At 32.7% G+C, this 13,445-nt stretch overlaps 1 protein-coding gene across 1 annotated transcript; it reads left to right on the top strand.

Moving 5' to 3' along the window:
* Positions 1–1,199: 1,199 nt before the first annotated feature.
* MED1 (Mediator complex subunit 1) lies at positions 1,200–13,182 on the top strand. Its single transcript, XM_014435876.2, has 10 exons — positions 1,200–1,371; positions 1,521–1,648; positions 1,722–1,855; positions 2,476–2,611; positions 4,287–4,527; positions 4,622–4,817; positions 5,963–6,194; positions 7,250–7,430; positions 7,785–7,986; positions 10,275–13,182. The coding sequence occupies exons 1-10, from the start codon at positions 1,350–1,352 to the stop codon at positions 13,036–13,038; spliced, it is 4,236 nt and encodes a 1,411-aa protein (XP_014291362.1). The 5' UTR covers positions 1,200–1,349; the 3' UTR covers positions 13,039–13,182.
* The last annotated feature ends 263 nt before the right edge of the window (positions 13,183–13,445 follow it).

The following is a 13,445-nucleotide window of genomic DNA, read 5'->3' as shown; positions in this document are numbered from 1 at the left end:
TTATAATATAGAAAAGATGCAAGTTTATGAATCGTATAATGCAAATGGTATCAAATGATAGAATTTGTTGGTAGATCGTTAATTGATAGTATGTAATTAATAAAAGGGAGGTACAGTAAAAAAATGACTCAAATAGTTTTTTATTATTTGAGTTATTTTTTACCGCAACCGCACTATTTTTCTTTTACCGATAAAGTTTCTTGTTTGTGTATTCATTTTTAACAATTTTGGAATTTATACATTTATTGTAAATTCGGGTTACAATCTTGAGGGTCATTCAGGGACGCCGACATGGAAAAGTTACCCTCTCCAAAATTTTAGAACCCAAAAATAGAGAAATTTGAGAACCTAATTAAAACCGTAGCAGTAGTGAAAAAACATTTTACTTAAAGAGTTATTAAAATTTAATACTAATACCCTTGAAGTTAAGAAAATGGGATAGAAAACTAGAGGACATTTGTTCCGACCAGCACAAAGGCCTAATTCAGAACCGTTTCCAAAGGCCAAACTAACTGAACAAACTACTTCAGGATTTATATTAGTAATTACAGACAAGGCTAGGTTGATCCCGGAAAAAAATATTAATTCAATGCTACTCACAATTGGAGGCTACACACGTGGGGTCACCGATTTCAATTTTGGTGACACTAGGTTGAAAAATATTAGTTCGTGTCAATGCGCTCTCAGAGATCATAAACCAAGGGTTTATCAAAAAGTAATCGCAGTTTACGGTAAAATCAATGAGATACGTAAAAAAAAAAAAGTTACAGATTACAGTTAAAGCATTAAAGCAAAGCAGAGTTATGTTTGAATAGATAAGAAGACAGTTCGACTATTGTCGAGTGCCAAACATTCGCTGCATGAAACTGCATAGTTCAAATTTAAATGAGTTGAGAAAATTAACACATTTCATATGAAATTTCTTCCTCTCTCTCCTCCCCTCCCCAATAAATTGTACTACTGCCCCTGATGTCATTGGAATATAAATTATACTCTGTAATATGTTAAGTAATTTAGATTTTTATTATTATTCATATTCAATATTTTATAAAGATTTTTTAAATTACCTTTTGTAACAGAATTATTTATATTTAGAATTATTAATATTGTTAGCAAGAGTTCCCCAGCGGTAAACAACTATTCAAAAGGCTGTGTATACAAGATGGCAGTCATTAGATATGTAAACAGGGAGAGGACAGTCCTTTCTCTTTTTGATTCTTGCTTCGAGTTTATTTTTATTTAGTTTTATTTTGTGATTGTAGATATGGCTATACAATATAGCTCTGTCTACGTCCCTACTACAGTTTTCCGTGGAGGGAATACTTAATTTCATTTTATAAGAAATAAACATGGTGAATCCTCCTAGCAACTGTAAGTAATGCTGGTTTTTAAATATTTTTTAAGACATTTTGATATCAAGATCTTTACTATGTACTTATTACAATTTTTATTTTACAGTTTAATACTAGTTCTAAAACATCATTATAATTTAGCCATATAATTATTATTTTGTATTTTAGGCCCTCGGGGCAGTAAAGACAAGTCAAAAGAATGGCAGCTGGAGATGCTAATGGAGAAATTGCGGTCCAAGTCAAACCAGTACCGATCATTTCAACAGTCTGCCAAAGATTTAAGGATGGCATTACTTGTAAGTGTGTTTTCATTTCTTCTATTGTCTTAATTATATCTGGAAGTTTCTCTACTTATAATTGTTTTGTTAGGAAAAGAGGTTTCCGATAGATAGTCTGGAAAGAAGTCATCTTCAAAAATGTTTGGACACATTACAACAAAATATTAAAGTAACAACTCATCAGGCAATGATTGAAAGGCTAGAAAGTGTATCACGTCAGTTGGGGTATGTTTGTTTCAGTCTATGATTTTTATAAATGTTGCTAGTAGATTTTTAATGTTCTATAAAGACTTATCTCATGTTTTCAATGGGTACATGGAATAGCTTGATACATGTTAGGTCTCAAGATCAACAATCTATCATTTTTAATTTAATGTTTCTCAATTAAGTTTACTAATTGAATGTTATTTACTAACATGGCAGGTGGGCACAAGCTCTCTGAGCCTCACTTTACATGGAATGTCTGAAGTAGGCCACTGTGAAATGGGTATTAAAACTGCCACTCTTTCAGATTTAATTAGAAGTAAATTACTTTTTTAGTTTCATCAATATCACATGTATTAAAAATGTTGAGATGGGACAAATTAAAAAATATTAGAAAAGTTTTAGAGCTGGAGTTGTTGATTAACTTACCATCACATTGTATATATCTATTTAACCCTTCAATGGATATGCTTAATGTTATACAATTATTTTTAAACAATGGATGATTGGCATTCCATCTATAGTGAGGCCTATTTGTTGTTGGTGTATTAATGAATTTAACAGTTTCTTTAAGAAAGCAATCTTTATGTTTTCAGTATGTGAAGCTTACTAGTAGGATTAAATTGAACTTATTGTTCTAGGTTAAAATTAGTTCGTCCTGGACCAACAGGACCTGACCTGTTCATATCTTCAGATATGTTTTACTTGGAAATAGCTCTAGAACCAAATGGTGGAGTGAAGGATGTGAAAATTCATCATGAAGGACGAGGTGAACAGGTAATTAAGTGCAGTTTTCATTCTTAACCAAAATTTGAAGTTTAAGTCTATCCAATGAAATATAAATAATAATAATAGCTTTATTTCTATTCTTCACAGAACTAAAAGCCTCTGCCTTAGGAGGTATGAGTCTGGTACATAAACATTAATAATTTGCAAAAATTATCTCTACCCCAGTGAATAGACTTTTTACTCTATAAATGATAATTTACTATTGGTTCTTTTTTCATAGATTATAGTAAGGACCTTGTTTTGATTCATGGGCACAATTTCCCAAACTTTGCACTATCTCATCTCGTCATCTTGTAGTTCCTCACCTATTTCTTGTAATTCTTCCTCTCAAACTCATGTGCTCCCTCAGTATTCAATCTATTGCAGTTTTATCCTTGCTAATTTTTCAGAATTGTTTTCTGTTGCCAACCATGTTTGAGATCCATATAAAATCTTGGGTATACACATATTTCAAATGCCTTTGCCTTTAATCCTTGAGGCAGTCTACTTTGTGTTTGTGTTGTTGGTGAATTTGTTTCATGCACCAGTATTTTTTCGATCCCATATTAATCCTTCTATTTATTTTAATCTTTAAATGAGATTAAATAATCCTAAAGCCCTAAATAAATATATTTCTCGAATAAACTGATTTTCTGATTATATTAACTTCAATGACTTCTCCTTTCTATGAATCCAATGATATACAAATAGTTTTGAAAATTAGTTCATGTAGGAATAATTGTGAAAATCAGTATGGTTTCCTGTTATCTATTTAAAGACCATAGTTGCTATTTATTAATGCTAATAATCCTTCTTTAATGTATATGATGCTTTATCTTTCATGTTGAGTATTAGTATTGTAGAAATTTTATTTGTATCATTCAATTGATCTTCCAATGCTGTGTGTTAGTTTGATAATTCATAAGTCAGTAAAATGTTTATATTATAATTTTTTTACTCCTCATAAATGTCTTTGCAATTTTCAATGAAAATTTCTTTTGAACAGACCAAATAAATATATGTAAAACGAATGACTAAATCTTATAAGTTTTACTAAAATAAGTTTCTGAATCAGTTTTATTGATTTGTTTGAGTGATTGATTAACATTACTATCAAGTTTCACTAAAATAAGTTCATAAATCTATAAAATCACTTATTATCTTCAAAATAATACTGTTTTCTAAGGGTTTTAAACTTTTATATAAAATAATTTTTCAGAAAAAAAATTTTTACAATTTCAACCTTCCTTTAATTGATTAATTCAATGACATTTCTGACTTACTGCTTTGTCCATTTTCAAAACAATTCTTCATGTTAGCGCATTCATCAATTAGCCGAAAACTTGAATTTCACTGAACTATATATTCTTGTCATGTTCTCAGCTATATTTAATGTTACCTATTCCTATATTCGCCAAGCTCAGTCTTAGACAACATCATCGAATTAATCATTAAAGGATGGTTGGAATTGTGAGGTTTTTTTTCATAAATTATTATACATAATTTATTTTCTTTTTGAAACTTCCTTATGAACTTACGAAATATTATGAGCACCACTGAAATTTATACCAGATACAAAACCGGTACTGTAAATTTATTGATTATATTTATGTTTGTATTTTCATCTTTGTTTTTATGTTGAATCAGTATAATAGACTAATGTTGATATTGTAAATTGGAATAGAGCTGTGAGGAGTTAGTGACTTGTCTATCTGAGAGGAATTTTGCTGACTTCACTGCCCAACTAGAAGGACTTGCATCTATCTACCAACTAAATGCTGAAAAAAAGGTGAAATGCAAAGCTTTTTCTGCTCTGACATCAGTTGAGGCAGATCTTACGACTCTTGCTTCCTTGCATTACATTAAGGACCTTGTTTCGATTGTCCATAATTCTCCTGTTGGTTTACTTGAAAAGAGGCGTGGAGGTAAGTTCTGTTTTAAATAGAGTAACTGTTTAATTATTTAATTTCTTTGCTTTATTTAGTATTGTAAACATACATAAAATTTTTCTTATTCTAGGTCACCCAATGAAGCTTACCTACTTTGTCTCTCCGTATGACTTACTTGATCCTGTAACAAGAACTAGCAAACCACTGACTGCTGAAGTACTCAACAATGTAGGTCACTCCGTATCCGTGTGCATGGAGAGCTCATCAGCCCACAAGCTACAGACTTCACCTATAGTCACCATTACTAGAACCACTGATGGAAACAAGTATGTTTTACTTAAATTATTATTTTATTTACTTAACTAAAATATAGAAAGCTTACTCCATAATACAATATATTTATTAGTAGTATAATTCGTTACACATAGAAGTTGCTGAAATGGTAGTTTACTAGTTGGGTACCTGCATTTTCAGTTTTTGTTTGTCGATAAAGATTAGGTTATAAAAATAAAATCACATAAAGTCCTGAATTTTCTCAGTCTGTATTTGTGAAGATATGTTGTGTTAAAGAATATAGAGAGTATAGACGGAGAAGGGCTCAGTGAGACATTCTCTGCCATGTGCCCTTAACTTGCTAGTTCCGTAAAATGCTACTAGTTGCAACACATCCCAAGAAATACTTAACAGTTTTTCTTTCACCCTGTCATGTGTGAAAATAGATATTTAGTTTGAAATGTGTGTTAATAGCTTTTATAAATAAATAAAGCAAGATAGCTAGCTATAAAGATATAGAAATAGTAGACAAGATCAGTAATTTCACAATATTTTTGCTAACATGTTTACATTTTTTGTTAAAAATATTTCTATATATTCTAGACTTAACTTAATTTTATTTAAATTAAAATATCTTGAACTATTAATTCACTGATACTTGAATTAATTAAAATATTATTAATATTTATGTGTGACCTGTACTCTAAATAGACAGTGGCTACTTTAACAAGTGTGTAGTTTATCTGATTTTAAATAAAATTACTTCTGATTATTAATTCCATGATTTAAAAAAAATTAAATAAGTGTGATTAACAGTTTATATCAGCTTAAATTTGTAATATTACATGTTTTTATTTCAAAAAGTAATTTGTATTCCATTTAAAATTAAACTTACCTATATATTCTTAAAAGAAGCAAACTTGCGTTGTCAGTAAAAGTTTGTAAGTTGTTCAAAGTTTTGAAACATGTTATTTAAAGTAGAATAACAGGAGAGAAAAATACAAGAAAATCTATGACTATTTTTCAACTGAACTTTGATACCACCAGTCGAAAGAGATTCTTCTCTTATTTCTCTCTCTGCCCTTTCCTTTCTTTTAATACCACTGGTGAGCCATATGATCAGTTTTGTCTCTGAAGGAGCAGTCACCAACTTCAAAGTTATATAAACCCATAACATATAAAATAAAATTTGTTTCAGTTGGCCAGTATATGGTGGACTATCAGCATCTAACAGTATTACAGTCGCCGGTAGTTTTGTTCTGCAATTGAAGAAACCAATGCCTGTCTGCTTGGCCCTAGTTTCTGGTATCACAGCAGCCACCGGTGTAGATTGTGCTGATGTGTCCTCGCCTCATCCCCTCCTCAGCCTAGTCGCACAGATAGCCTCTTCTGGCAAGGCTGACTCTTTAGACAACAAAGGACTCTTTGTGGTAAGTGCTGAATCATATGAATACATTTTTGTTATTTTTGATCGCAACCCTGACCATCTTCTTATATTTAAAATTTAAGGAATAAAATATAAATTTAAAAATCAAATTACATTCAGTAAAGTGTCATAATTCTTAATTGTTTGGATCTTGATTAAAGTTCACTGTTTGGTTGAGATGACTTCTTTCCAATAATTCTTCATAGCTATTTTCAGCTTTATAGCTGCACTTAATTTGACTTTAAATATTTTTTGTTTGAACAGTATTACAGTTATTTGATCATGATCACAATTAAAATAGTTGTGATACCACTGTTTAATTATACTATCATATTCGACATCGCATACAAATGAATAAACAATTGTATTTATCAACATAATGAATTAATCTGCTATTTAAAACATCTAATAATTTTATATTTCAAAAGAATTATTTATAAATCGTAAATAATTCTTAATTTATACTTGTTAAATAAATTATAACTTGTTACATATAAGTAATATACATACTCTTTTCTCATCAAAATAACAATGTTTTCTCCACACTATTAATATTAATAAATTTTTTTTTATATTCCCTTTTAATTTTTCAATTTTACATGTCTCTGTTCTGTTCATGGTAACAGTTAATACTATTTGTTTGTATTTGACAATGTACTTCAAATATCACTACTATATGCATATTAATTTTCTCTGTTTATTATATTTTGTATTCAGTTATATTATCTAAATCAAATCATAAGTTTTATCTCTAGAAATAGTTTCCAAATTGTACAGTTCTAGCTTATAAACCATTGCAACCTCCACAATGCCTCATTAATTGAAAGTGCAACATTATATAACATACATTTAGCTAACATAACATAAAAGTTTATTGGAAACATAATCAATCGAGGTCCTTAACTTGAAAATACAAAAATCACAGGCAGTTATTTGATCCAGAAAAATTAACATTCATAAAAGTAAGAAAAACAACCCTGTCAAAGATTTTTTGTGATTGGTCTATATCTTAAATCTTAATTATTGTGTTCTATTTAAAATTTACCCCTTATTTTTCAGAATGTTGGTGACCAGCATCATTGTTATCTGATGACCGAAGCAAGGGGTCTTGATGCTGTGCTTGTTAGTTCAATTCCGTTCACTCACCCTTCGCATGTGCCGCAAGTTTTGGCTTATCTTCGACAGCAGGCACTCTTTAACACAGTGGTTGCCTCCTGTGTCCGACCCACCACTCCACGAGGTAAACATTAATATATTTTTGTTAGCACCTCTTTTTTTTAAGTCTAGTAATAATCATAGATATCTGTTGATTGTTTTTAGTCGTATTGATGACCTACAATGTGATATTTATTTGCCTTATTCAGGAGGCAATGAATAAAATAATTTGTTATCTTTTATTGTAATCATTTTTCTTTTCCTCCCCATCAATATGAGTATAGTTGTTCCATCCATTATAATGACATATTTCATAATCGTGGTTTTGTTTTATTTGTAAGAAATTTCAGTCATTTGATAACTGGCTTCATTTAATAGTAGCCATCCTAAATCCAAATTATTTCCTATATCAGATTATTTTATTAAACCGTTTCCTCAGATTTGGAGAAGATGATAATGCTGGAAGTGATGCCGTTGGATTGGCAGCATGTCTCTATTACTCTAGAGCATCCTTTAGAAGAGAGCATGGCTACTGTGGAAGTGGATCTGACAGATATCAACAATCTCACCTGCAAGGTTTACACGTCTTCTGGCGAAAACTCTTTGGCCAACTCAGAATATGCTACTAAAGTCTTTCAAAGGTATTTATTTGTTTCGCTGTTTTAAAGTTATCTGTCTTATGAAATGCTTTATAAGCCACACTGCAACAGGTGAGTCTGAGTGACCTGTAGTGTTATTTATTTTTCTTATATTTTGGTGTTCTGACTAATTTATTCCTTTTTTTTTTTTTTTGTTGAATGGCCTATTTCCATGTAAACAAATAAGTATATTAATAAATGCATAATATGTTGAACATATGATGTAATATATTAAGTTGGCAAATAATATTACTGGATCCGACAGATCCTTATGTCGTGTTGTGAGTCAAGTCGTTCAAAATGGTTATCTATCAGTCCTGTTAACAGTTCTAATTACAAGAACTTAAGATATATGTCTATTAATTGTCTAACACTGTTTTTTTTTTCTTTGTTGAATACAAATTATGTTAAACTAGAAACATCCTCAATTCCTCACTTTCATCTTACTTATTTTTTCCCACCTTACCCTTTTTAGTGAGCAATATAGATATTTGCAGTAGTTTGACATTACTCTTGTATGCGTAATATTGAACAACTGCAAATATAACAATTTATAATTTTTAAGTCTGTTGAACCAATCTATTTTATGATTAGGCTTCTTCCTTCTTCCTCTCCTCTACTCTTCGCCTTCACCTCTTTGCTCTCGGTTGGGTTGGCTTACTAAACTTTTCCATCCGTCCACAAAATCTTTGTAATATGGATAGTTTTATTCAGTTACCAGCTGAGGGAAATAATTCTCCATGAGGACATATAATCCAGTTTTCCTCAGCAGTTTCTGGTACAACACAATTGGCATAGGAGGGGGGGGGGGGCAATAGCAATCCCAAGGCAATGAAGCTTGGCTCGAAAGCCCCTACAACACTTGATTTTTAAAATTGTAAAATAAAAGTTTATCTGACTATAATTGTTACTGTATTTTTTTTTATATTTATAAAATATTATGTTTTGAATATCTACATTTTCTTTTGCCAATTAAGTGGAATTTTTATTTGAATATAATAATATAGCTTTATTGACATAATTTTTCATGACAAAAACCTCTCCCCAAGGAGTTAAAATGGAGTCCAGCTCTGAAAATAGAATTATTTAAATCAAAGTATTGGACATACTAATAAAACAAATTTGATACAATTTAAAATAAAACACAGAGCACTTATTAAAGTATACAATACAAAACATAGGAAACATTATTATTATATTATGAAAATAAAAATCTGAAAGACTACAATCCTTGAAGGGGCGAGGAGTTCAGTAATTTTGTTAAAAAGTACTGTTTCTTGAACAGCAGTTATACAAGGTGGTGATTTGTTCATGATCAAGCTCAACTGCTAAATTTTTCCCTAACAAAGGAAAATTCAACCCACTGTTGGGTGTACCCTGAAGGGCTCCACAAACCCTCAGGGTTGACTCAAGTAAACTGTAAGATTCGAACCTGGGTCTTTAGAGTTGGTAGCACAGTGCCTTACTCCCTGAGCATCTCTGCTCGCCTTATTATAATGTATCCTTTTAAAATAAAACTTCAAAATTCTTTATTAAAGCAATACAATCATGCTCTCAACATTCGAAAAAAATAATTTTTGTAGCTTCTTAATAATTTTCAAACAACATTCTAACCTGGCTACTTTTTTGTTTTTTGGCTACTAGTTTGGCTCAGAATGCTTGCTTCTCCTATCCCAGCTTCATGCCACTGGCCCAGCTAATGACCATAGATCAGTCACATTGGTGTTTCTTCCTCCTCCAGTCACTGTTACCTACCTTCCTCCTTATTCGTTTAATTCCAACTTGTTACTGTTGACAATGTAATATCGGGACCTTGTGTCAGAAACATTGTCACATTTACTATTGTTGTTCCTTAGTAACATTCAGCTCCTTTCAGAAACATCTTTTTTACCCATTCAGCCTCATTGCCTTCCCCTCAAGCAAACCATACATTCTTTATCACTTTTGTTCTAGAGGACTCCTTCCTTATACCCTTTTCTGGTGCTAAAGTTCTGTTATTTTATTGGTCTTCATGAAACGCTCATTATAAAAAATGGTATTATAAAAAAAAAATATTAATCACACATTAGCAAGTAATATTATCAATATATGATCATAAAATACTATATTGTTTAATCTTGAAAATTATAATATACAATTAAAATTACAAATATACACCACATATTATTATTAATTGAGCATAAAAAAGAGAAATTCATTAACGTTTAAGAGTTTACTGTATTAATAAACAGAATATGTTAATTATTTAATAGAGTCAGAATATATTTTCAATAATTAAGTTGCTGTTTCAGGTCTATGTCGATTCCAGTAACAATGAGGTCTCTGATCAAACTCTGGAATGCTCAGGGACAGAGAATGACCAGTATTTACAACGGAGGAGGTATTGGAGATGCTGGCGGTGGAGGTGGAGGAAATCAAAATCATCCAACATCTGACTACGACCCTGATTTGAAGATAAAACTAGAACCTGGGCTCGGTGGTCTTGTAAGCCGCCACAGTAGCTTTACCAATGATCAAGCTGATCCAGGATTTGACCAGTTTTCTACTTCAATAGACACTTTACAGTTTCAAGAATTAGGACAATCCTTAGGTCTCCTTGATGATAAAGTGAAAAGGAAAAAACGGAAGTTAGGAGATTCATGGAGGAGCCCTAAACCGAGTCATGACGACATAGGTGATAGTTCTAGTAACGAGTCTTCCCCTTTAGGAACCCCCAATTCTATCTGTGATCCAACACCTAGTTTAGAAATTAATGATCTCGACAGCTCGATGAATGATAAGTCTCGGGATGACTTAGAAATCGAAGATACAATGAATGTTTCTGAACTAGATGTTGAAGAAATATTTAAAAGTACTGTTAATAAAAAACCTAAGAAAAACAGAGAGGAAAAGAAAACAACTAGTGATATTTTATTCGATTTGGGAAACAAAAATTTAGTTCCCCCTTCAGTTTCTATAACTCCCATTTCTTCCTCTCAAATGAATCAGAATTTAAACTCAGTACTCTCTGGTATGGGTTTGGAAAGAAGGCCAGGCATTGAGATAATTCCAATTTCCTCTACGCCAACCACCTCTGTCCCCAGTCTGATAACTATTACCCCAATTTCTTCCAAATCCGTACCAGAAGACAAATTGAAAGAAAGAAAAAGTAGTAAAAGTCGTGATGACAAAGTAAAACTAGAAAAAAAAAGAAAAAGGAAAAAAGAGGATAGTCCAATGGGTCCACCCGAAAAAGTTCCTGCCAAGTCAGATCCATTGTCCAAACCTGTATCTGTGAGTATTAAACCTGCTGAGTCATCTTCCCCTCGACCATCATCTCCTGCCAGTAGTATAAGGAAGTACACTAGCTCACCAACCCACACTAGCCCCCTTGTGGGCAAGAATAGCCCAAGCTCCAGCAGCAAGCAAGTGAAACAACCCACACCAAGCCCTAAGCATTCACCCCACTATTCTACCAGCAGTCCGAAAAATAGCCTCACCTCCAGTCCCAAGCATAGTACTTCTTCGCCTAAACACCAGTCTTCTTCTGGAAAACCAAGCATGTCTGCATTAAAGTCTGCTGTCAGCTCTCCTAGCAAGTCTGATTCGAAAACCAAGAGCAAAGACAGCAGAGATAAAGACAGAAAAATTTTTAGTTCCAGCTCTGGGCATTCCAGTCCCAAAATGAAATCTCCTAGTGTGAAGCTGAAACAGTTGGATATTTCCGCGATCGAGGGGCCTCAGTCGCTGCAAAGTGGAGGCTCCACACCTCCCAGTTCGGGAGATGGGGGTAAGCCCTCCTCGTCAGGACAACCAAAAAACCGAAAAGGATCTCTATCTGCAGTTATAGATAAGTTGAAGTCAGCTCAACACATAGATGAAGGAAACGGAAAAGAGAAAAAAGACAAAGACAGGCAAACGTCTAGCAAAGTTGAAGGTAAGAGCACCAGCAAGCCAGGAGAGAACAAACCTGGTGAATATATGGTGAAACCGAGTTCAGATGGAATGAAATTGACGATTAACAAAACAAAAAGTAAAGATTCATCCAAAATAAAATCGTCTTCATCTTCATCATCCTCCTCGTCATCATCGCCTTCTGGAAGTGGCAGTCCAAAAACACATACTGGGCTTAAGCCTGGAGTGAACAGTGGGCCAGCTGTAAAGAAATCTCACATTAGTCAAAAATCTAGTTCTCCAATCCCAAGATCAAGTTCTAGTTCCAGCTCCAGTAAGTCTAGTAGCAAATCCTCATCATTGAATATGCAGAAAGTTAGTAAACCTTCAGGTTCTCCTAAAATGTCCGACCCTAATAGAATCCGGGACAAACCGAGAAATCCCAAGTTATCTAGCTTTTCAGGGAAGGAAGGAAGAAAACTTAGCCCATCTGCACTACGAGAAGATGACAATTACAAGCAATTACTTGGAGAAGGTATGGTCAAGCAGCTAGATACAAAATTTCAAATACCTAAACTATCTGCACGATCTTCAAATGTTGAAAACGAAAAGAAGGATAAAAGTGATAGGTCTGATTTGAAGGTTATTGATCTCGCTAGTAAACTTGCATCTTGTTCAAAAAACTCGGAAGAGATTCGAGTCTCTTTAGTAGACTCAAAATCAAAATTAGGTTCATCTACTACTATTTCACTCGGAAGTTCCAGTCCTAAATTAGGGCCAGTTAAAATGGAATCTGAATCTCCCAATATTTCTATTATACCAATGTCTTCTTCAGCAGACAAGGAAGAAAAGGAGTCGTATGAGGATGTTTTTAGCACTTTAAAAATGGACTTGCCAATGAGTGGTCTTTCCTTCTCTGCATGTGATTTGGAAGAAAAGAAGAAGTTGCGACAACCATGTACTTCAGAAGAGGCTGCTGAAATGCTAATAGACTTCTCAACTCCTAAAGAAAATAAATTGCTGAGGAGATCTCCTCCAAATTATCCTACTTCTCCCTCTGTGTCTGTACATATTCTGAAATCACCTGCTCCAACGGACAGACCCCATATTTCTCCCCATTCCTCTCCAGGAATCACTGATGATGAGCTAATGGATGAAGCCCTAGTCGGCATCGGAAAGTAGTATTATTATTGTTTGTATATATTGACACATTCATTTTGATATTTAGATTTATAAAAATATATCTACAATATTTAAGATATTTTTCACATACTTTTAAATTTAGTGCACACATATCTTGCCTCCCGAGTGTTCAGTACTTGTATATGCACAAGGCTTCTAAAAAACGATGAGGCTGTGCAATTTATATAAATTTTGGACTCAGTTGTGTATGCAAGATTTAAAGACTTTTATTTATTGTTGTTATTTGATTTATAACTTGATAATGTAATGAAAAATAACTTGTATCCCTGAAATGTGACCAATAGGTTAAGAAATCATAACTTCCAAAGAGAAAAAAATATTTATTTTAGTTCGTTTTGTTGAAGGTAAGCCAGAAATGTATTATATTAGAGACGATTTTGCGGGGT

Source organism: Halyomorpha halys, unplaced genomic scaffold (genome assembly GCF_000696795.3).
Source record: "Halyomorpha halys isolate HHAL.00 unplaced genomic scaffold, Hhal_1.1 Scaffold1717.1, whole genome shotgun sequence".
NCBI lineage: Eukaryota > Metazoa > Arthropoda > Insecta > Hemiptera > Pentatomidae > Halyomorpha > Halyomorpha halys.
Note: the sequence above shows the minus strand (reverse complement) of the source record. Positions and strands in the feature narration are given on the sequence as shown.